This window comes from Manacus candei, unplaced genomic scaffold (assembly GCF_025592945.1).
Source record: "Manacus candei isolate 608988 ecotype Guabito, Panama unplaced genomic scaffold, ASM2559294v1 h1tg000034l, whole genome shotgun sequence".
Taxonomy (NCBI): Eukaryota; Metazoa; Chordata; class Aves; order Passeriformes; family Pipridae; genus Manacus; species Manacus candei.
In genome coordinates this window covers 10,905,140-10,930,119 of record NW_026138082.1, presented here as the reverse complement: position 1 = coordinate 10,930,119, position 24,980 = coordinate 10,905,140, and the positions used below count along the sequence as shown (strand labels likewise).

General features: G+C 38.9%; 1 protein-coding gene across 2 annotated transcripts in view; it reads left to right on the top strand.

Annotated features, from left to right (window-relative positions):
- The first annotated feature begins 311 nt into the window (after positions 1-311).
- The window catches only part of NT5DC1 (5'-nucleotidase domain containing 1), a 127,811-nt gene continuing 103,142 nt past the window's right edge, over positions 312-24,980 (top strand). Inside the window, exons 1-6 of one of the 2 annotated variants that reach the window (XM_051792236.1) lie at positions 312-951; positions 2,901-2,992; positions 4,616-4,687; positions 6,224-6,330; positions 7,971-8,050; positions 11,707-11,788. In XM_051792236.1, coding sequence (XP_051648196.1) covers positions 859-951; positions 2,901-2,992; positions 4,616-4,687; positions 6,224-6,330; positions 7,971-8,050; positions 11,707-11,788 — 526 coding nt within the window. In that variant the 5' untranslated portion in view covers positions 312-858. Of the gene's footprint in view, positions 952-2,900; positions 2,993-4,615; positions 4,688-6,223; positions 6,331-7,970; positions 8,051-11,706; positions 11,789-18,169; positions 19,203-24,980 lie in introns of those variants that run through there. The other variant, XM_051792237.1, reaches the window with a different exon arrangement.

Genomic DNA, 24,980 nt, shown 5'->3' with positions numbered 1-24,980 from the left:
ACAGCAAGAGCGGCATAGAAGGGGCAGAATCTCCTCCCTCGACCTGCTGGCCATGCTTCTTTTGATGCATCCCAGGGCACAGTTGTCTTTCTGGGCTGCCAGTGCAGTCATGTTGAGTTTCTTGTCTACCAACACCCCCAAGTCCTTCTCCTCACGGCTGCCCTCTGTCCACTGTCTTCCCAGCCTGCTTTTGTGCTCACGATTGCCCCGAGGCAAGTGCAGGACCTTGGACTTGACCTTGTTAAATTTCATAAGGTTTGCACAGTCCCACCTCTCACGTATGTCAAAGTCCCTCGGGATGGCATGCCTTTCCTCCAGAGTGCCGACGGCACCACTCACCTCCATGCCGTCGCGAACGTGCTGAGGGTGCATAATGAAGTCGTAGTACTGTTTGTCCACTTATATAAGATAATTGTCTCCGGTAGGGCCCTTGCAGTGTGGCACTGGCCGTCCAATCACTAACCAAGGCTGATTCCTGTTTTCCGCCTGCGCCTTGCAAAGCTCTCTCGATGACCCGCGTTTGGGAGGCAGCCACTTGAAGTCAGAAGAGCTGGAGCCCTCCATTCCCACGCCCGCTCCCCAGCACACAAAGCCTCGGCGGGAAACGTGTTTTTCAAATCGGAGCGCTTGGGCACGCCTCCGGCCGTCCGCCCTGCGCCCGCCCCTGCGAACGCCGGGTTCGCGGGCGGGCTGTGCCGCAGGTGAGGGCGGCCCCGCCGGGGCGGGGCGAGGTTGTTCTGCGGACACCGCTCCGCTCAGCCCCGCTCCGCAGGAAGCGCCGCCTGAGCTCCTTCCTCCTCTTTCTCCTCCTTCTTCTCCTCCGCCCGCCTGCGGCGGCGCGGCGGCGGCGGCTCGGCGATGCAGCAGCACTTTTCCCTGGCTGACTGCGACGTGGTGGGCTTCGACCTGGACCACACGCTCTGCCGGTACCACCTCCCGCAGAGCGCACGGGTGAGTGCGGGCCGGCGCACGGGCCGGCCAGGGGGAGCCGCGGGAGAGGGACCCCGCTCCACTCCCCGCCGCATGCCCAAGCGAAAGGGAAAGTGCTGGTTCCCAGGGGTCTGGGGCCGGGACCCCCGCGGCGGGGGCAGCGAGCCTTGGGCCGGCTGTCTCAAATATCCACGGAGAAACCTAGGACGATAAGAGAAACACAAGTGCATCTCTCGCCGGGCCCTTCCTCAGCAGGCCTGTGCCCGAGCGAAGAGGACAGCCATATCTTCCTCCTTGAAAAAGGTGCTGCTTTCCCAGCTGTAGCGGCGCTGAGAATAAAGGTAGAGTCCCCCCAGCCCCCACGCCAAATCCAGAGATGCTGCAGAGTGAGGAGTCCGCAGCACTTTGGACAGGCGATCTTTGCAAACTTTCTGGTGCTTATAATAAAACGCGGAACTTAGAGGATCTCAGCACCTCTGACTTAGCTCTGTTGTGCTTTTCGGAGAGGAACTGTTGTCATGTGCTTTGCCTTCCCGCCCTTGGCACTTTTTTTTTTAAACTCCCTGGTACTCTTTCATTGGCTCGTCCTTCTTTGTTGATGTCAGGACTCTGCCCCGGAGCTATCTTGTGTAATGTACGCTCGTGATAATTTGCCTCCATTCACCTACAGTACATTTTTATTTAGCATAGGGCTCCTATGCTAATTGCAAGATATTTCAGAATTTGGTATAGAAACAAATGTTTATGAGCTGCCCCATTTATTAATAGGCATTGCGTTGAAAAAGTACATTGCTTCCTTTAAGTCTGAGTGAAATTCCATGAAAAGGCATCTTCCTTGCAAAAGACGGTTCAATAGAAGTAAGAAAATGTATAAGCCTATTTCTAGCTGGAAACTATACAATTCTAGGCTTACCTTCCATGTTCTTTCTGTTATGCCACACAACACCACATCACGTCTTGCACAAGTGCATTCTTGCTGATGAGAATGTTGTCTGATGAAGGCAAACATTAGACTATTGATAACTATAAGAGTTTTTAAAAACCCTAACCAACCAATGGACAAAATAGAGAAAAAAAAACCAAAAATGTTTATTAGACTTGATTCGGTCTTCATTTTTTCACAGGACACGGAAGCAGACTGACACATGCCTTTTGCATGCCCCCTTATTTCTTAGAATTAAAAAATATTTTTAAAGGCTGACAGGCACAGCTGAAGATGTAGTTAATTCTTACACTTTCAGCATTGGTCTTCGTATTTGTCTTTCTCAGACATTGCTCATTAATTCCAAGAGCAGCTTTGGTAATTAAAGAAAAAAGGCCAGGGAACAGCTTTAATGAAAGAACTATGACAAAAAGGGAGCAATAACTATTTTTGGATGGTCTTTAAGGACATGGCAGCATCTCCTTAGATCTTCTTGTACAGCTTTACTAGCACAGTACATTAATAAATTGCTGACAGTCATACTAAGCCTTTACAGTGTTCTTTCTGAACTTAGAAATAACGACTGTTTGTTTAGTAGGTGCCTGTTTCCTTCAAAATATATTCCTTCAAATACTTTTAAAATGTCCCCTAAGGTTAGATATTTATTAGTTTGGAAGCTGCTTGTTGAATCTCAGTAAACATGACATTTAAAATTGAAAAATAAAAAAGATTGAGGAGGGGGAAATAGTGACTAGTCTTTAAGAACTTACCATCTTGGTTTCCCAACAGTCTTGAAGCACAGGGACCACAAGGTAGAATGCTGCAAACTTAATTGTGCTGGACATGGTACACCAGAGCTCTTGTGTGTTTTCCAGCCATGACAGAAATAACCTCAGGCACTATTTCCCAGTGGAGGCAGTAGGCCAGGGCCCCTGGTTTGATTTCACTTAGGAGGCACTAATACTTGCATCTTGTCACTTTCCAAGGAAGCAGTATATTTGATCTCACTAAATCAATATAATTAATGCATGTATTTTTTCATTTGTAGCTAATATATGATAGTTTTGCCCAGTATCTGGTAACGGAGAAGGGTTATGACGAAGACTTGCTGATTCTAGCTCCAGACAGCTTAGACTTCTGGTGAGTACATTGAAGATAATAGAAACTTTTTTCATAACTTCCTTTATGCTATAACTTCTACAAAGCTTGGAAAACAGCTTCTCTTACTAGGCAGTTGTTGTTAGGAGTGTCAAACCCAATTGATAAATCCAAAATTACAGTTTCAAATACTTGTTCTTCATGAGATACTTCTAATGTGATATTCTGAAGAGAGAACTGAGCATTAACTTTGTCTGTGCTTCTAGCTTTTTGGGCACAAACCTTTTAGTCTGACTTACTGTCTTATTTTATGTAGCTTCTTTGTCTTCTACCTTCTATTCAACTGGTAAATCCAGTAACCATCAGAATTTAGTGATTTTTATCTTGACGGATGTGGTTTCATTTGTCTAAGGCATAATAATCCCAACAGCCTTCTGAGAAACCAAGGAAAGGTGATGCATGAGTAGGTAGCTCTTTGGTGGCATGTCAGGCACAAAGCTGTGATGCAAAAGACTGAAATGCAAGCTTCTGCTCTGAACTCAGTGGTCTCTGAGCAGGACCTTGAACTCAAGTCTTTGATCTTCAAACTTTCATAGGTTATTATCTAGGCCATGGCGGTGGGGACTTTAAATCTAGTAATCACTAGATTTTTTTAGGAAAAACAGAGATTTTTTAATTAAATAACGCATGTCTTCTTGTGTAAGGGTTTTTACAATATTTGACTGTACAGTTTCCAATGAGATTGATTTCAACTTCCATGAGACAAGCAATTTCTCACATTTTGAGGCCTGATGCAAGACATCCTTTGTTAAGATCTAGGTGTCTTGGGCTTGATCTCTTATTGAAGCATGAGGCTCATTAATGCGGACCTAAAAGCCCACAGTGTTGGTAGCTGTGTGTCGGTGCTACTTGCCCAGGTGTCATTCATGAAAGGTTGGGATCTGCTTACTGCCTTCATGTCATATATTCTTTCTTTTGGATGCCTTATAACGGAGGATGAAGGTGTCATTACTTTTTCAGTCTTGTTTATTCATTTGCATTCTAACCATTGAACTCTGAACTAATTTTTCAAACAACCTAAGTAAATGTAGATTCAATTATTTGGAAGATACAAATTGATTAGGGAGAGTTAGAAACTCTTGCTGAGTGTCTCTCCTATGTGTCAACTCTTGCCCTTGTTAGTGCTGGCTAGCATGGCAATGCTTCTACTTCATATGTTCTTTGGTTATTCAGTTGCCTCATTTAAAGCAATGTTCTACCCCTCTTTCCCATAATAACTGGTGTTATCAGTCTAATAATAATAACTAGAGGAGTTGCCACCAAAAAAAAATTCCTTTAATAGAAGTGACTTAATTGTATATGTTTGAATCTTAATCCTCCAACCAATCTATATGAATAGTCACTGAACAGTGGAATTGGATTTTTTCAGTAGAATTTTGCTATGTAAGTAAAATCCAGTCCTCATTGTGATAATATGTATTTGCTTATATAGAGCATTGTTCAAACATGAAAGTATTTGAAAGGTTGTGACTTCCACGGTTTTGTGTAGCATCATAGCTACAGAAGCACCATAGCTTCTGTAACTGCACATCACTGATAGATAAGAGGGCATTCCTCTAAAACCATTAACTGTTAGTTTCTTTCTTAAAATCAAATTATTCTTAGTTGCAAAGGCTTGGTGTTGGACATTGAAGAAGGAAACTTCGTGAAACTTGCAGAAGATGGAACAGTTTTAAGGTAATATTTACTGTAAGGTCTATATTATTAAACATAAATTGTATGTTAGATTGTATTGTTAAATACGCCAAAATTTTATCCCTTTTCTAAATACCATCTTCAATTTTATAAATATTTAAAATACTAATTTCAGCATGCATTCATTTATTAGACGCAGAAGTTGAAATAATATTTAGTAATGTAGTGCTCAGTTTCTCTTAATGTTCAAATGCAGTCTTTTTGTAATGTTTCCCTGTTATCTCATTTTTAAAAAACATCAGAGACTCTGAGGGCACACTGATCTTGCAAGTAAATTCACTGTTTTGGTGGCTACCAATGTACTCTTTGTCCAGTTCTACTAAAATCTGGAGTAAGGTTTTTCTTTGGATTGTGAGTAACCTGACTTGGAGGCTCTGCTAATGACTAATGCTAATGATGGGAACACTATTATCTTTGTACCATATACATTCAAAATTCTGCAGGCTTACAATGTATAATTTAAATAGCTTGAGATAAATTAAACACAGAAATGACACATTCACTTTCAGAATTCTGTGGGTTTTCCTCTTTAAAGCTATATTTTGCTTTCGGTCATCATTTTGGTACATCCTTTGCTCCTCTTTCACTCCTTTTTTTGTTTTGTTTTTAAACATAGTAGACTGATATTTTGAATCAAAAATCTGAAAAATAAATATACCTAAAGGATATCAGTCCCAGCCCCATTTCTCCCTTATTTTGTTCTAGAATGAAAAGCTGTGTAATTTAGTATGCAGGACAGACTCTACTTTTTATTTTTTCTGATAGCATGTGGGAGAAGGAGCTTGAAGATGCTAGGGAAAATCAGAATTCATTAAAAGAAGAAAAGAAATACCTTTGAGTCATTGCTGTGTATCCCAAAATTCATTTAATAGCATGAATTTTGGAGTACTAAATACAGAATTCAAGATTTAAGTGTGCGCCTCATTAAAGGCAAGAGTGGTACAGGATTACTTTGCCTGGCATTGCCTACATTTGCTTCAAAATGGGGCCCAATTTGATGGTCAAACTCATTAATTTTTAATTCCTAAAAAGGTTTGTCTGTACTTCTGTATTAAAGAGCTGCTTGCAGGGCTCAAACTAGCACTTTTCCATAGTTCTGCCCTGCATTCTGTGAACGTTACGGGGCTTCAGAATGATGTATAGGCTTTCTGCACTGTGCTTTATTGTGCAGTGTATATTGATAGCTCAAGTATAGCGAGTGTCCTCACACAATTGAAAACATTCGAGCAATACAGAGTGATTGTGTTAGCAGGTGAGGCACAGTAGCTGTGCCCCCAGCCAACCAAACCTTTGTGTAGTAAGGCTTTTATCAAAAACTGTAATGTATATGGTAAAAGCTTAGGTCCTGGGAAACTTCTGAGCTATAAAGAGAGTCAGTTTTGATCAACTTGCATGCACTGCAGTATTCTGTTGCAGTGTGTTACTTTGCAGAAGTAGTAATTTGGATGTTTTCAACCATTTTCTTTTTCTTTTTTCCCTTTTTTTTTTTTTTAATGAACAACTTAATGCGTTGAATAGGGCAAGCCATGGTACAAAGAGCATGACATTTGAAGAGATCCTGGAAATATATGGAAGGAGGGAGTGGAAGCATTTTAATACAGTCAGTGGAATGGTTTCACGCACAGGTAGGTATACTTTAGCATGTCCTCTTCTTTGAAATTACTCTGGGCCCTTCAGTGCATCATACTTCATAGTTACCACAAAATTGTAAAAATACTTGAGCTGAGAATTACTGGAATATAAACATAAAGGTAAATGTATTGGGGGAGACTTGATTTTTGTGTATTTTCAACTTCTAATTCTAGAGTTCACCTTAAATTTATTTCACCAATGATAAGACAAATGAGCTGACAGTATAGGCATGGGCACATTGTCCCTTGTTGAAGTAGACTGACGCTACTAGTATCACGATTTAACCCCAGCCAGCAACTAAGTAGCATACAGCTGCTCGCTCACTCCCTCCCCGCCCAGGCCCAATGGGCAGGAGAATCAGAAAGAACAATGAACCTGGTGGATTGAGATGAGATAAGAACAGTTTAATAATTTAAATGAAATGTTATTAGTATTATTAGCATATTAATTATTATAATTATTATTGTAATGATAAGGGGAGAGAGAGAGAGCAACAGAGCCCAGGGGGAAACAAGTGATGCACGATACAATTGCTCATCACCTGCTGATTGATATCCTATCTTATTTAGGACACATTTGGCAAATATTAAATTTTTGTCAACTGTTGACATATTAACATCAGTGCTGTTACTGGAGGCATAGGTGCAGGTGCAAAGAAAAGAGTGGGTCTGGAAACAAAATTTCTCCCCTTGCAGTTGAAGTTTATTGATTTTGAGATAGGAGTCACTTTGAGGGCACTGTGGCTATGATTGCATTCTTGCTCAGTGTTTCCTCTCTGTTTTACTTTGGTCTTGGCAATTGTGAGTAGCACACAGAAAATGCTCTGATAACTTGCCTTTTGTGTATGTAGAGGAGATACTTACCTTGAGATTTTGCTGATATGCTTATTCTAACCTGCAGGTAATCTTTTGCAATAGGGAAGAAGAGAAAGGTTTCTTTTGGTCGTATGGGAAATGTGCCTTTCTTTTTCCTCAAAGCATGTGCTTGATCTCTCTTATGACTGTTAATCCTCATTTTTCTGGCTTGTTCTTTAATACCTGAGAGACAGCACAGATAAGATCATGAAAAAAATTCACTGGTTAAGTCATTTCACTCCTAGGAGAGAGTTGTTGAACGTGACCTTAATCTGGGGAGATATTTGCACTCTCCTCATATCGTTCTGTTTTGGGTACTCATGTGATAATGTGAGCATGGCTCTCCTTGGGCTAAGGTGCTGTCTGCAGCAGCTGTGCTCAAAGGACATCACTATATGTAAGACCTGTCCAATTGTCTCTTAAACAACTTCTCGAATGCTTTGTCTGTGTTTCCACTGCTAGGGAAACAGATATTTTAGAAGAGTTGAGTGATAGTGTCCTGACTCTTAAAACTCAAGGTTCTTCACTTTTCTTTCACCTTAACTTTTAGAACCTTAAAATGTATTTCTAAAATCTCAGTGCCTTGATATAGGTAAACAACTTTTAGTTGCCAATTTTGAGAACCAGAAGTGGTAAAAAGACTAAAAAAGATTGGGAAACAGATAATGCTTATTACCAGTAAAATCAAAATAAGAGCTTATGTTATTTTAAATGTAGTTGTTATTTGTGATTAAAGCATATGATTTTTAAAAAGTATATTTTTAAATTATTTTTTCCAGCCAAGTATTATTTGTATGATAATTATTTTGACCTGCCAGGAGCTCTCTTGTGTGCAAGGGTTGTGGACAGCTTAGATCAGGTAAGAACTGGATTGTTTGAAAATCAAGTAGTGCATTATCTTTTTCTTCTACCACCAACCTTCTTGCATACATTATTAAATGCATACAAATAATATATTGAATGACATCAAGGTCTTTAGCTTTTTTCTCATATGGAAGTTTTCTTGTTGCACTTAGTGTATTAAAGTTGTCTCTGAAGATAATTGTGAGCTATATGGCATGTTCAAAATAAAAGTACTTCCACCAGAGGGCACAAATAACTAGGATACTAGTAGAAATATACTGTTTCCTCAAGTTTGCCCAATGATATGCAGAATATAGTTCTTAAAGTCTCCTTTAATTATACTTGATGGTACTCAAATTAAATATGATGTTAAGTCTTCTGAATGACATGATTCGCTAATTTGCAAGTCGTTAATAGGTTGAAAACTTCCTTCCGTCATTTTTAAGTTTGTTTTTGTCCTAAATATATTGGTCTGTGTACACAGATGTAATTACACCTCTTGGATAGTGTCTTTTTATTTTTTTCTCTGCTAAACAATATGTTAAATTCTCAATGTGAAAAGTACAATTACTTGAACCTCTTTCAATGCTTTTTGGATAGAATGTCCTAAATTCTACCTTAGAAGTTTGATGATAATTGGTTTTTTGTGTAAAAGAAGGTTTGAATCTTTAACTTGCAGCTGGAGGTAGGAGAGGGTTCTTCTCATACAGTAACTATTGGTGACAAAGAGTACTGATGTAATCTTCTGGCTAAAGGTACCAACGTGCTGCAGCTCTGAAAATTTTCAATACTAAACTTTGTGTGCAGAATGAAAGTCAGAGCCATGATATGAGTAGCTGGGGTCTCTTTGGATATTAACTGATTTGATGCTTTAGCCTTTACTCCAAAATAGCTTGCTGAGTAGATTGTTGCCTGCGTGCTGCATGAAGAATTAGCTAACTGCCTTACCAGAGAAGCATGGAGGACAGATACTCCATAAGACTCTTTTCTCCCTGATTAATCTCCTTCCTCTAAGCTGTTCACAACTTAGAACCCTCTCCCAGTTGTAACACCTATATTGAATTTATTTTATATTTAATTTAAACTCAGCACAAATCACCTACTTATTGAGAGAGAAAGTAGGTCTTTGTGTGTGTGTTCACATCCAGTTACGAGTTCACAAGCTGGAGCACTGACCCAGGGCCAGTGCCGTCTTCAGCCAGAGAGAATTAAACCCATGCCATTTCTCCAGAAAGCTACCAGAAGTGGGTCATGCACTCTCTTTATCAGCTAGCAGTTCTTGTGTATTTTACTGGATGTTGGCCCAGTTTCAATAGGAGGGCTACAGTAATTTCCTTGAAGGTTAGCATCAGCTGGATGAGAAAAATGCAAGGCAGGAGGTGGTCAGCCTCTGCAGCCCAGTACTCATGCCTGCAAAATGCTGCATCCTAAGGGTTCGAAACCAGCATATTTTTCTCTTCCACATTTCTAAAAGAAAGCAGAGTCTTCTGTTTCCTGTTCTCTGACACTGTTTAGTAAGTGCTATTTCCTTACCTTTTCCAGACAACGTTCTATGGTCAGGCAAGCTTTCTACTGGAAGCAGATGAGAGAAGTACTAAGTTTGGATTCAGAATAGGTTTTGACATGAGTTGGATGCTGGACTGCCCTGCACTGTTTAAAATATACCTGCTTTTGCTATGTCCAGAGCCAGAACTCTTATGTATTTCCAGACAAAGCAGGGGAGCTTCTTGGTGTTTTTGATCTTCACACTGAAAAGCTATACAAAATATTGCTTTGTCTTGATAGTTCAACTAGTGAAATCACATTTGGTAATCACACCAAAATCATGGGGGACTATATGGGCATGCTTACAGTTTTCACTCTGCTTTTTGGGAATCAGTCAGTTTTCCTTTGTTTCTTGTATGCAACGACTGAAGATTTGCAAGGAATTAGTTTGACGGTTATTTTAGTCTTCTCTGAGTTCAAATGTTTTGAAGGAAGTGACCCTAACCCAGGAAGTAACCCTAACCCTAACCCACTTTTAAACTACTGTCCATCTGTCCTCAAAACAGCACTCTGAGGAACCGATTTTTTTAAGAGAAGCAAGCAAAAAGACAAAACCCCAAACTAAGGAGTTAATCAGCCACGTAGAGTATGAGGGGAGTAGACAGTTGAATCTGTCTGTCTTAAGGTTAGTGATAGGCTAGTTCCATTGCCACTAGACAGATGATCCCCAGTATCTCCTGTACACAACCTTGAATAATAAACCTTGGTTAGCAGCTAACTGAAGTCTGACATATGAAACCTTTTCTCTTTATTAGTTCTTTAATTTATTTCTGTGGCAGTTTTCTATAGGAATGGATTAAAAAAAGTCTCAAAGCCAAGGCACTGTATCTTTCCTGCTCTTCACCTATAGAGCTGGTGGATGCTAAGCAGACTGCCGTAGTGCTTGTTAGTTGTGCATGAAAGACCTTGTTTGTGTGACTTGCTGGTTGTAAAATTAAGGACAGACTGTTTCTCTGGAAGCCTCCATGGCAGATTAGGCCTGAAATGGAAGTTTGCTTCAGTGTATATAAACTACATGTTTTTGTTTGTTGATGTTAAGGGTTTATTTGTTGGTTTGTTGTTGTTTGGGTTTTTTTCAGTTTCTGAATGTTTCCTTCTCTAGAAAATGCTTTATTCTTGCAAAATGGGTCATTATTCAGGCATCAGTGAGGTCAATACAGAGAGGGCAGCGGTGCCCTGAAGTCTGGTAACAGTTGCTTTGAAATTTATACTAATGTAGGTGTGGAAATCCTCTAATGGCACTGCAGAGTAACTTTCCATGACGTACGTATAAACTCAAAGAGGATACCACTGCTGCTGGGCTACTGTGTAACTCTGAGCACCTCTTACAGGCTCCGTAGCTAATCCTCTGTAACACTGGATGGCTGTGTAATTGCATCTTTTTAATTCATCTCTCTTAAAATTTGTGGAGTTTGATAGTGCTGTGGGGCTCAGCTGGTTGAAAAGCTTTTCCTCTCCCTTGTGAGGTGCTGAAGGGGCAGCTGGCTCTCTGCTCTGCTTGGGAAGCTTTCTAGGAACAGTGAGAGGCTGTTCATAAGCACAGATCACCTTCCCATGTCCTTCTGCCAGAGCTGGGGTTTGGCAGTCTTCAGAGTACAATGCAATGAAGTGCTGCTCAGCTGGGCTTCTGGATGAGTATTCCGTATGGTATTTGGGCTGGGGTTGTTGGCAGAAGGGCATTACCTCTAAATTACAGCAAAGGGATTTACCAGTTCTGAGGGTGGAAGGTGATTCAAGTGCCAGGCTGTAGACAAAGTCAGCCAGCTAATTAAGTTCAGTATAGGCACTTCTTTTTCCCAAATGTCAGTGGGATTGCTCATTTTTTAAGCTGCTGTTCTATCTAATGCCCCCCTTTGCTGTAGTGTTTTAGAGTTCCTCACAACTACAAATTGTTTCTCCTTTTCCCTTCCTCTCCCCACTATAACTCTTAATAGGGAGATAACTTGTCTGCAGTTACCCAAAGTTAAGCTGGGTACTACCAGTACAGTTCTGATGTCCTACTGTCTTAAGACTGTTTTGCTCCATGTGATTTTGTTTATTCATTGGCATTCCTGTCACTGTTTCAGTATAAATACTTGTAATAGCTGATACTTGATATAATGACTAGGTTGCTTTTGACACTTACAGCATGATGGTCAGAAAAAATATGACTTCTGGAAGGACATGGTGGCAGCTATCCAACATAATTATAAAATATCAGCTTTTAAAGGTAAGTGGGTTCGCTGAAGACTCACTGTAATAGCTGAAAATATCACATGCGCTTGCCAGAGCAAATACATTTGCAAGTAAGCTATGGGCTACTCAACACAGCATTTACTTTTCAAGTTTACAAATAGTTGTATAGTAGACACATGTTTTCCTGGAATAGAACATCTTTATCATTACTATTTCTATTTCATTTAGCTGAAAGTGTTTTGCCATCTTTAATAACATTTGTGATGTGCTATTTCACTTAATTTAGAGGAAAAATGGTTTCTTGTCATGATTAGTATGGTGATGTGGACATCCTTGAACTGTATTTTGAATCTGTTCCTTTATGGTCTTTTAATCATATCTAAAATCAGAAATACAATTAGAAATGCATTGGGAAAATTAGGAAAATTCAAGTACTAAGTAGAACTTTATGATTTTTCTGTAGCACTCTAGTTTTGACTAGAATTCCTCACATAGTATTCACACAATAGTGAGATTTTTATTTTGTTATAAATTTCCTAACAGTTGCAGAGAACATTTTTTTTTGTAATAGCCTTCCTTCATCTAAGGCCAACCTTATAATACTGTAATATAAATTAGAATTGGAAAACATCTTGGATACCCATCAGCTAGAAATTATTTTCCTTCTTTCACAGACATAACTTCAGAGTTTCTGTTAGGCATATAAAATACTAAGTCAATAATAAAGGCTAACCATTGAGTGTACACGCAGTTAATTAAAATTATATTTAACAATTTTTTTTGTAAAACAATTATATGCAGCTCAATTCTGAATTCTGAACTAGTATTAGAATTACCTTGGTTGATGCAACATTCATTAGGCATGAATGTAATTTTAGTTCCCAAAACTTACTTTTTGCTCACCTGAGATGTCCTGCTTGCTGTATTCCTTTCAAATGTAATTGACAAAATTGTTTCAGAGAGATTTCAAACAAATATAGAAGTTGATGTCAGGATGCATATTGTAAAAGACAGCAAGATATTCTTAAAGTGTTTTGTTAGTTGTTACTGTGTTTCCATTGAAGCATAGACTGGGATCGGTGGTTACGATTTTGCCTAGGATCTCATTCATACAGGAAATAAATGTGTCCTTTGTTTTCTGCTGATATAAAACTAACTGTAAACAGCTCTAATTATTTTTTTAGCATTTTTGTTAATTCTTTTTTCAAATCATGGCAGCTCTTTGTTTTAAATGGTGTGGATCGTGTACCATTTGGCAAAAAGAATAATTTTTAAAAGTGTTCTTTGGAAACTAACAAGATCCAAAAAAAGTTAAAGTTTAATTTTGAAATCATACAAATAACAGCTCAGTTTTATTTATATGAAAGTGTCTGATTGTGCGTACATGTGAATGTTTATGCTTATATCTACCTATAAGGTACCTATTTGTATATGTAAGCCTGGAATCTGCAAACAGATGTGTGATATGACTTAATCCTTTCTAGCTCCTGTCAGAGGCACATGCATAAGAGTGTTAAAAGTATGGGAAAGTATAGTGACTGATGGGCACGAGTTTTATTGGATAAAGCTCTATAAAGAAGTGAAACTATGCAGATTATATACACTATTCAAATATTGTAATATAAGAAAGTGATACACTCTGTCATGCATCGCTTTGAAAGGCTTCACAGTGGTTTTATTTTCCTTTTAATAGCATGGACCAGTAGATAAAGCACTGAACAAGGAGTCAGAAGAACCAGAGATAATTTCTTCCTGTATCACTTAGCACTGATATTCCCATGGAGCATCTTTTTTTGCTTCAGGCCTCTCTGTGAAATGAGAATAACCATACTGATCTTCTATCACAAGCTTCTGCAAAAGAGATTTTATTTTTCTCAATTGCATGCCTAACATAACTTCTTGAGGAAATGCCTAAACCTAGCTCCAAGATCTACATACCAGGAAGCCCCACTGTCTTTTATAACCCAGAGCCTGGCCTGAAAATCATAGGCTTTTGACTTAACTCCATGTTTTGTAGAGGGTTTAACCCCTGGGAGAAAAGCAGTGGTCATTAACACTTAGTCAAGGTAAAATTTCAAAAGCAAACTTATTAAGTGGTCAATTGAGGAGACGCAAAGTTCCCAGCCTGAAATGCCGTCTTAGTGGTGCCATTGTCAGTGACAGAGCAGAACGACTGACCATTTTATTTTTTGAAATCCATTAAGTGTTTGCAATTCACTTTGATTTGTTGTCAGTATGCCCTTGTTTCTCTATGTCCCTTCTCTTTTTCATATGATTTTTTTGATCATAATCAGGTGTTTGATAGATTTTGCTTTTCATTGTCTTAGCTATGGTAATTGCCTTAGATAATTGCCCTATGATATTTTTTTTGGATGGCTCTTTCAGATAGGCATGATTGTGCTGACTCAGCTTGATGAAGTGTATTAACCCACTCTTCTACTTGTAAAGAAGTGAAGAGCTGAGGCTTGCAAAAGGAAACTAAGAGGGTTTCAAAATAATCTTGTTATTCAGACATTCCTTTCTGAAAAATAACTCAAAAAAAAAATCTATGGAACAATACTGTCAGAAAGGTGTGATGTCAGATAGCAATGAACACAGATATTCATATTTGCAGCGTGGTCATTTCTTACCTAATAATACCTGCTAGAATACCCTCTGCAATTGATATCCCGGTTGACTTGAGAACCTGTTTCATAAATCTTTAATTTATTACTGGAATGTTTTGCAACTGTAAGGTGATTACTGTTACCTTGTATGTGTTTTATTTAGAGCATGTTCCATAGACATTAGTAAAGAGCAATTTTAAAGGAAATGTCTTGGGGCAATGTGTTTTGTACTAGTAAGATATGTGGACTGAGGTCCTCAACATGTTATGGAGACAAAGTTTGCTCTTCAGAGGACTGATGAGAGCTTGAAGTACTGTAGAATTATTTCTCATGAAAAATTTCAGGTTTGATGATTTTTTTTGACAGAAAAATCAATAGCTTTTTTTAGGCAAATGTTGCCTCATACAACTTCTTAAAGCAGATTCTTTTAAATTTCTTATCTTAAAGGCTACTTTTTCTCTCCTGCATAGTTGTCTTTCCCTATAATTTTCCTGACACTTCTGAAAACTGTAGCATCTGTGGTTATAGAGTTAAAATTATGTATTTGTAATATTTTCAATCAGTTCATAAGATTTATTTCATTTGGGAAGTAAAAAGATCTTGACTGATATAGCAGCAGACTTCATAAATTGTGCATAAGAAGGCTTGATGGGATACACATATTTTTGATCACAAATTTATGGTCTTGGCAGAAGGTAATGAATCTAGATGTCTGTGATATGTGTGTTTTATCTTTTATATGCAACTTCAAATATGAAAAACAAAAAACAAAGGTGTCTTTCTGACCAGAATGAAAGAATCCTCAAAAAATTCTGCAAAACATTGGTAATTCCTAATGTTGATATAGCAGTGATTATTTGTCTTAATTGTGAAAACTGTAGCAAAGAAGCGAGTAAACTTATTGCATTTCTTTGCTGTGCTTTCCAGCTAAATACAGAAGGGATTGTTTGGTTGCTTCATGTTTTCAACAACTTAAGGCTTCAGGAATTTCAGTACTTCTTTGGAAGTGATTTTTGTACTATTACAGGCTCTTATGTCTTCATTTTAATCTCATGTTGGATTTTCTTTCCTCTACTGCCCATGATCCAGAAGAGATGAGGTTTCTGGAAGCAATCTTTAGGTAGATTGCTGATCTTCATGTGGAGAAAATATTAAACTCAAACTGAAAAGTCTTCACAGAATCTGCCATGTTGGAAGGGACCCACAAGGATCATTGAGTCCAACTCCTGGCCCTGCACAGGACCATCCCCAAGACTCACACCGTGTGCCTGAGAGAATTGTCCAAATGCTTCTTGAACACTGTGAGGCTTAGTGCTGTAACCATTTCCCTGGGGAGCTTGTTCCAGTGCCCAAACAGCCTCTGGGTAAAGAACCCTTTTCTAAGATTCAACCTAAACCTCCCCTAACACAACTTCAGGCCATACCCTCCAGTCCTGTCACTGATCACCACAGAGAAGAGATCTTACAGACCTTCCCAAGGAACCCTCTAAATTGAGAATACAAATCTAAAATCAAAGTATAAGTTCTGCTTGTGCCACAATTTGCTGTATAGTCTCTAGCTTTTCAGTTTTAACAATTGCTATCTTAATGACACAACATCTGAGCAATTATGAAAAGACTTAAAAAGAACGGGCATATGGTACCAAACTGTAGACTTATTTGAAATCCTATGTGTTCAAGGAACAAAGATGTTAAAGGACAAAACCTGATTTAAAGTGGATGGATGATAAGGGTTAGTAAACTGTGCTTTTAAGAATATTGTCTGGGCCCAGTTTCTTGTTATTCAATTGGAATCACAGGACAGTAATGTAATGATGAGCACTAAACATCTCCCAGCAATTTAAAACATGTTCATTGGCATATGTTTCGTATGTAAAGTAATTAACCAGAAACCTCACAACCTCACAACAGTCGTATTTTCCAGCTGCTGTACCCCGTCCCTCTATTTGTTTCTGAAACAAAAGTTCCACATTGGTTGAATGTATGGGCAGTAACACATGCTCTGTTAAAATACTGGAAAGGGCTGTTGAACTAATGTGAGTGGCTGTACAGCAAAACATTTTTAGTGCAAAAACCAGATTATTCTTAAGAGATCTGTAATTAATATTTGGCCTAAAACATTAAGCTAGAAAAGTGGGAATAGACTATTCAGACTCAAGTGTCTGGAGCTTTATTTTGGCTTGAAAGAAAAGTGTTGCATGGTTGCAATTTATAAACTGTGATACTGTTCTTTGTATTATTTCCACACAAACATTTGTGTGTAGTGTTTATAATAGTAGGACTAATTTGCTTGCCTACACCCCCTTAACTGCTAAAATAAGTAGATGTCATGTCGCATTCTTTATTCAAGCATTTATTATTTTACTAAAGTATAGCCTAAACCACAGTCTTCCTTATCCGGCAGCACTTAATAAGAGGAGAAAAAAAAATTCTTCAAGTTACTTTTTTGGTAGGTCTTTAGAATTTCCAAAACATTACATAGCTTTGCTAATGACGGATCAAGCAAAAGTTATCTTAACTTTTTTTATTAATCCCAGCATATTATCAAGTACTTAGGAAATTGCTGATTTCAAATGTACACAACATAACAAGCTTCGAGTTCTGCTTTCATGGAGAAATAGTAATATCACAAAATTTTTAAACACAGACCTACATACTGTTAGTGCAGGTGATTAAAAGCTTCTGTTTAAAAAAACAAAGCTAACTATAGTAGTTTTAAGAGTTCATAAGGTTTTGATGTATATGATACTTTTAAAGCACATGAATGGTAATTGGTAATTGGAAGAAATGTGCGACCAAATTATAATGGTTTCATAATTTATAAACCAACTTACTTTATGCCATATACTCTTTATGAAGTACCATAACACATTAATGAACTGTCTAATGTTTATGAGACATGAGCGTATGTAGATATGGTAAATATGGTTATGTCTGCTGACTAATTACTGCCATCGTCTGATAAATTTACCAAATAAGTAAAATATATTTCCCACACTATTGTTTTTTAAAGGAATTAACAGTTCAGAGAAATTCAGGGCAAGGATTATCTCCAATTTTGAAGTGGTAAATCTGCTTTGATTTTTTAAGTGTCTGCATGCTTGTGAAGATATGTTCTTAATATTTGGATTTTGTGAGAGTTATTTTACAGTACTCTGAATATTCTATTTTTACAGAATATTAGAAGATATAAAAATATTGAACTAGTTTGTTGCAGCAATGTGTATCAAAGAAAGCTAAGTGGATTTCAAGGTTTCAATCTGGTTGCTTTTTCGTATTGTGAAAGTCTTAGATCTCCAGTAATATGTAATAATTTGTAAATCTAACTTCCCCTGAGGTACTTATTCATTAATAAGAACAGTGTAACTAAATGAAAACTGTGACATGATGTGCACTGTATTAGAGTTGTTATTCTTGAGTCCCATTTGATAGCTTAAAGATGAAACTGGCCACAGAATGTTCCTGAAGTATATTATTCAGCTGTTGTGATGACTGCAGTGTATTTGAGACCGTTTACTTTGAATAAAATACCTTCAGTTAATTCAAGTGTAGTGAAGTATGATCTAGAATCCTTTGAAGTATGATCTAGAATCCTTTATGTGTTATGAGAAGTGATGGTTACAAATTCTGATTTTCCTTTTAAAAGAAAAGAAAAAAGAGAGGCTAGTGCATTATATTAATTCATAAAATTTTAATGTTGCATTTAGTCAGACAATTGATCATCATTTGAAACAAATTTTTTATGACAAATGTCTAAAAACATACAATATTATTCTACCAGGTTTGAACCACTCTCCACCTCCTCACTGCCTCCTCTATTACTGTTGCAACATTGAAGTTGCAACAAAGTGCTAATGATAAATCAAATCAGCACCCAGTTACAATGGTCTGAAGGGGAGTGTGTCAGGACAGGCTAAGTGGTATGTTTTTAGATATGAGCAAACAGGAAACCTGAGAAAGAAGAGTGAACATAGTCAGAGGAGTAGAGACCATTGGATTCTGAATTGGGCAGTTGGAGCCATACTTGGTCGTTCTCCATGAGATCAATGACAGCACTGCCAGAAGCTTGGTCAAGGTATCCTTTCTTGTACTCATCATAGGTGTACATGATGGGGGAACCATTTTTGTAGAGTGCGACCCAAACGTTTGTTCCCTTTGCATGTACATGGTAGGAGAAATAGTACAGTCCAGGGGTCCTGCAGGTGAAGATTCCTGTTCTGGGGTCATAGTGTTGCTGCCTATTGTACAAGATTTTATCAAATTTAATGGGGACTGTTGCTGCAGGGTAGGCTTTTGAGAGGATGACACTGAAAGCAGACACTGGCATCCCTGTGAGAGCTTGGTTCACTCCTCCCTTTATGAAAGATATTCCTGATAGCTCCCGAGACTCTCCTGCTTTAACGTAGCCTTCGGGCATCTGTGGGATTACAGCTTGGCCGGGGGGACCGGGAGGCCCTGGGGGGCCTGGCAAGCCAGGCTCGCCAGTGCTGCCTTTAGGCCCAGGGGGTCCAGGTGGTCCCATGGGTCCACTTAAGCCTTTCGTGGAAATACCTGCTGGGCCTGGCAGTCCTGGTGCTCCTGGCTCACCCTTCGCACCAGGGGTTCCTGGAACACCGGGGGGGCCAATGGGACCTCTGATCCCAGGTATTCCTGAAGGCCCTCTGGGGCCTGGTTCTCCATTGATCCCTGGCACTCCCTTGGCTCCTTGTGGACCCATTGGACCAGGCAATCCAGGTAGCCCGGCATGGCCAATGTCACCTTTTGGACCTGGGAGACCCGGCTGTCCCTTAGGACCAGCAAGACCCTGCTCACCTGGATATCCTGGTTTTCCCTCTGCTCCTGGTGAGCCTCGTTCCCCCTTGGCCCCTGGGAATCCTGGGACGCCTGCAGGGCCCATGTCACCTTTGGGCCCAGGGAGGCCATTCTCACCAGGCAAACCTTTGAGTCCATGAGGGCCCATGTTCCCTGGTGGCCCAACTGGCCCTGGTTCTCCTGGCACACCAGCTGGGCCTTGGTCTCCTTTAAGTCCTGGAAGGCCAGGAGGACCTTCAGGCCCTCTGTGTCCCTTCATCCCTGGTAATCCTGGCTTTCCAAAACCTGGAAGACCTGGGGATCCAGGCAAGCCTGCAGGTCCAGGATGTCCCTTGGCTCCAGGGATGCCTGCTGCACCTGGTGGTCCCATTGGGCCAGGCTTGCCAATGCCAACTTCTCCAGGTTCACCTGGGAGACCCTGGGGACCAGGGAGACCAGCCGCCCCAGGTGCACCTGGAAAACCTCGGTCACCTTTCAGACCTGGCTGACCTGGAAGACCATTTTCACCAGGCTTCCCTACTCCGGTAGGACCAGGGGGGCCACGGGGTCCCTGTGGGCCTGGAAGACCCCTGCTACCTGGGCGGCCTGGAATGCCAAATCCATTTTCTCCCTTTTGTCCGCTTACACCAGGGATACCTGGCTCTCCCTTCTCACCAGGGAGGCCCCTCGGCCCCTGAGCACCTGGAGGGCCTTGTGGTCCTGGCTTGCCAGGAACAGACAGTCCTGCGGGGCCAGGAGTGCCGGGGGGTCCTTGTGGTCCTCTTGCTCCTGGGAGTCCAACAGGTCCAGGTTCTCCTTTCTCACCGTTTAGTCCTCTGTCTCCTTGCTTTCCTGGTAGACCTGGCACACCTGGCTTTCCGACTGCAGAGAATCCAGGTGGTCCTGGGGGACCAGGGGGGCCTTGGGGACCCGGACTTCCAAACCCTGGCTTTCCTGCAGGACCTGGTTGTCCTCTTGGTCCAACAGGGCCTGGGGGACCAGGGGGTCCTTGTTCCCCCCTTACCTGCACACCTGTGAGAGAGAGGAAAGCAGATCAAGTAGGGCATCTATAACATATTTGCAGGCATGGAGCACTGTGGCGAAATGCATGAAAGGTTAACTTGAACTTTGTAGAAGTCGGGTTTCAACTACTGTGTTGGTCACTGAGAACCTGACATTCAGAGGAAAAGTGTTTCAGAGCTCTTACAAGTAACGACTGCAAATTTGTTGGAAATGTGAGCTACAAAGCCTCTAGAATTTTTTTTATTTTTTTATTTTTTTGCTTAATACGTTTAGGGTAAATAGAGAGCTTAAAAAGTGCTGTGCAAGTAGATGCAAACTATTAAGTAAGGGAAAAAAAAAACAACCAGGGAACAGGTGTAGCGGGTCACCAGACTTTTGTCATCATGAATGAAACCACGGAAAGCTTTCTGTGCAGGTGTAGCAGCTTTTCTGAAACTACTTAGTGCTACATTTAAGTAGTGAGATTTTTGTCCTTCTCTGCCCCCTACTTCCAAAAGTGGGCTATGATTCTAGTTCTTTTGTAAATATGTAATGTTGTATTTTCAAATACTGTCTGAAAAACTTACGTCTGTCATAAAAATTTTACACAATGGCAATGTCACAACTGATAATTTCTTTTACTGCCGTCAGAATTCTGGTACTGGTTTGTTTTTTAATAATACTCCATTTTCTTAGTTATCAAAACAGCAGGTGGAGCCACTTAACCGAATGTCACAAACAGAGAAATAAACAAACAAGCTCACTGCTTAGTTTTCTGTGTGTTTTGGATGAGTCTGCAGTTTCGCATTGGAATTAGGATGTTGATTTGTGGGACATGACATACAACTTTAATATGGGTATTGTAAGACTACTTTAGCAGTTTGCAGCAACTGGCAGCATTATAGAACAAAATGACATACATATGATGAATGTTAATTTAAGAAGTAATTTTAAAATAAAAACTGAAGGATACGAAAAGAGCCTGGATTCTGTTTTTTATAATGGCAACATATTCTGTTTAATACTTATTTAGAAAAGGTTGATAATTGATCAAAAATTGTATCAGCTATAATCTGCCTTTCAATCTCTCACAAAAAGAGCAGTTTATGTGTGTGTATATATATATTATATATGTGTATATATATACACATATATGAAAGTTTATGCAATGGCTGTTTGGCTGTCTCTTAGATAATAAATTGCATTTTCTAATCTGTGGCTAGTCTTGAAACAAAAATGATGTGAAGGAGGAAGCTATTCTTGTACATATTGTATTTTAAAAAATACTAGTGGTACGTATATGAAATACATTTGATTTTGGTTTGTTATTGGATCTACAATGTTGCCTTCTTCCTCTATCAGCAGGGAAATTGTTCTTATCAAGAAAGCGCAGAGAGTGCCTTTTTTTTTTTTTGCTGATGCATAAAATCAGAACAAATGCATATTGCCTTATTTTGAACACCTTCCTATGTCATCCTTCTCAAGGCAATAAAAAGCAAGATAGCTGTTAAAATCCTACGCGCAGAAAGCAAAAAAGGTGCTTTTTTTGTAGCTAATTGCTTCAGACTTTAGCTTGAGAGTGCATCTCTTTCTTGCATTTTACCATATTTTGTATGAAATTATATCAGTCCTAGGTTCACAGAGTGGGTGGGTACTGCCTTTTTTGCATAAGATGATAAAGGCTTTGTCAGCATTCATGTTGTTATAGAAGTTTTCTATGAGGAGCTATATTGTTTCAAATCTGTACTGCTTTTAGATTAAAATTGTAATTTTAATTGTGCTGTCTAAAGACAATGTTAATTCCTCTGAGGAAAGGACTGCTAAACCCATTAATAACATGGGATTTTTACCAAGAAAATTGAAGTTATTGGTTGGCTACTCTTTTGTATGTCTCAGCACATACCTTGATGCAAAATTGTTATACATTCTGTAAGTGCAGTCAAACACTATAAATGTATTGAATTAAGTATGTAGACTTTAAAATAACCTGCAATAATGGCTTATTTAAACACTGCTGAATAGTCAGACCTAATTCAACTATTATTTTCAACTTGGGCTTTTCAAATATTTCAAGCCAAAGAACTACTGGTTAAAAAATTATGTTCTGGTAATTTTAAAAAATGGTAACACTAAATGCCTAAAGAAAAGGAAAGTGTATTCTGACTGACTGGAGAGCTGTCAAGAACAAGATTTTTAAAACTGTTAAAACAATTTCATCAAATTAAATGAAGATTTAGTAGGCTTTGGTTGCCAACAGAAATCTTATGAACTATTAAATGTTGTCCTGAGTCACCAGTTTGGGCCTAGACTAAAATTTCAGTTCCATGATTAGTAATGATGATCTTCAACTGTCTTCCATCTTTGAATTCTTCTAAAAACTCTATGTAGGATGCTTGTTTTCCATACTCAAGAATAGCAGTCCTCCATTTAGATGTTTGTTCACCAAATGAAAATTTGTCAAGAACTTTTGAATGACTGGACTCCCACATCTGTAAATCTGTAGGCTGTTCCTGCTTTTGAGTTATAGTATATAGTCTTTATTACCTTTCCTAAATGGACAGCACTGTACACTTCTCAGATATTGATATAATCATTCTCATTCTACATGTGAATTTTGACTCATATTATTTACACTATGTTAGTGTATAAAGTGAAAACTTAGTTCAGGACAATTCATTTCCCCTTTCACCCCATTTCCTATCTACCCTGATTCTTCCTTAATTTGTTGCTGGTTTTCCCCTTTCCAAATGTTTTCTATAGAGGGGAAAAAAGCTCTCTATGAGGAGAAGTAAATGAAGTATGATAGAGGATAACCAAGTAAATATTGTACTTCATTTTAAGACAGTATAAATATGTAAATTATTCTGAATAAAGTCATGGAAAAGCACTATGAAAAGTTAATGAGGGGAGAGGGAGGAAATGCAGCTTCTAACTCAGTGAGAATTCTAGTTAATAAGTCCTCAGAGTAGCTGTTTATGTACATATACCTAAATTTGATCTGGGAGTGCTGTTAGGATTCCAGAAAGTCCTTGTGCTGAAGGCAATGGATGAAACTGTGACAGTATTTTGGTGCAGCTCAGAAGAACCTTTTGGGGGGTAAGTTTCCCAGCCATGCTGCTTTCACTTGGTTCTTACTGCAGAGATTCCTGGACCATGGGGGCTGGAGCTGGTTGGTATGAGACCAGAATCTCTTTGGACTGTGTGTGCTGCACATGAGCAGTCAGTCCGTAGGATTAGACTAGAGTTATTCTGAAACATAACCTACTAAAAGAAGGTAATGTGAATGCAATAACCTCAGCAGCAACTGTTCTGCTCTCCAGATTTGTTCTGTGTCCTTTTTCTGATGAAGAGATGCTTATTTGCAAATGGTATTTTCCAAGTCCCTCATTCAGTTTCCTCATTTCTGCCCACGTGTGATTATTACAACTAAAAGTAGATGGGAGACAGCAAAAATGAAAGCTATTCTTAATAGCCTATGCTGTCTGTAAGAAAATAATGCTGTTCTCGGGGGAGAGGGTAAAGCAGGATGTTTTACAAGGAAGATTTAGTTTTCTTAATTTTAGTAATGACAATTCTGAATAGACAGTACTGATCAGAAGCTTTGATTTCAAGTTTTTAAAAAAGAGTTTGACCTAAGCATGGAAAAATGAAACAGAACTCAGGTAGTTTCAAACACTAGGTATAGCGACCCATTTGACTTAAAAGGACAGAGAGGATAACCAAAAATAAGATGGTACAATGTATAGCATTGCAGTAGTGTATTAGTGCAACCTGCCACAGGACTGACTTATGCAATGAAGAGATTTTTTTTTTAATAATAAAGCTAGAATTGTTATATTACTATGAGATTAGTCTGATAATTATAGTATAAGCTTAAATCATTCATGAAAAAAATTATGTAGATGTTTATGTCACATTTTTACAACTATATATCATTTTATTTTGCCTTTCTAGGCTTCAAACTGGTCTTCATTGGTATCATCTATAAACTTAAATTCACACTTAAGGTCTGTTTTAAATAGTAATAACATGACTGTAGAAGTTCTTGAATATTGTAGGTGACAGATTTGTTGCTAGAAACTTCAGTGTTAAATCAAGAAATTAGGAGATGAGTAGCCTGTTGTATATAATTATGTACACAATCATGTTGTGTTACTCTCACTACTGAAGATGATATCTGGAGCTGTTATTTTGTTTCTGCTCTATATGCCTTTAGGTGTTAGATGTGCATCTTTGTCAGTAGGATGCAACTCCAGAGTCACTGCAAATTCTTTCTTCAGTGATAACCTTATTTTAATAAACCTAAACTGTTAGTGAAAGTTGAATGCAAATAGTATAAACAAAGAGCTTTTGTTCATGTATTGACCCTCTAGGAACGATTATGTTAGTTTATTATGAAAAAATAGTAAACTTACCTTGACTCTTTACATTGAATGGTAGAAAATGTGGCCCCTTGATGCTGGATTGTTTCTGATATCGCTCAGAAAAATATCCATCACTACCATGGACAATGTTCAGACAAAACAGCAGCAGTAAAGATATTTGTAAATGCATGTTTCCAAATCTGTGCTGTGTTAGAAAGGGTAGAAAAAGTTTGTTGTAAAGAAAAGCTGTTCAGTTCTGTTTCTTGTGCATGAATAAATGATTTTTTTAAAAATATTGGTATTAAAACTAACATTATTTTGTGCTTATTTCCATCTGCTCTCACTAATTGTGAAAAATCCTCTAAGAAAAAGGGAATCAGTATTGCTATCACTTTGAATGATAGAGCCCTTGTATAGATAGCTTACAGGCAAGTCTCACTCTTTGGAAAAGAATAATTTTACA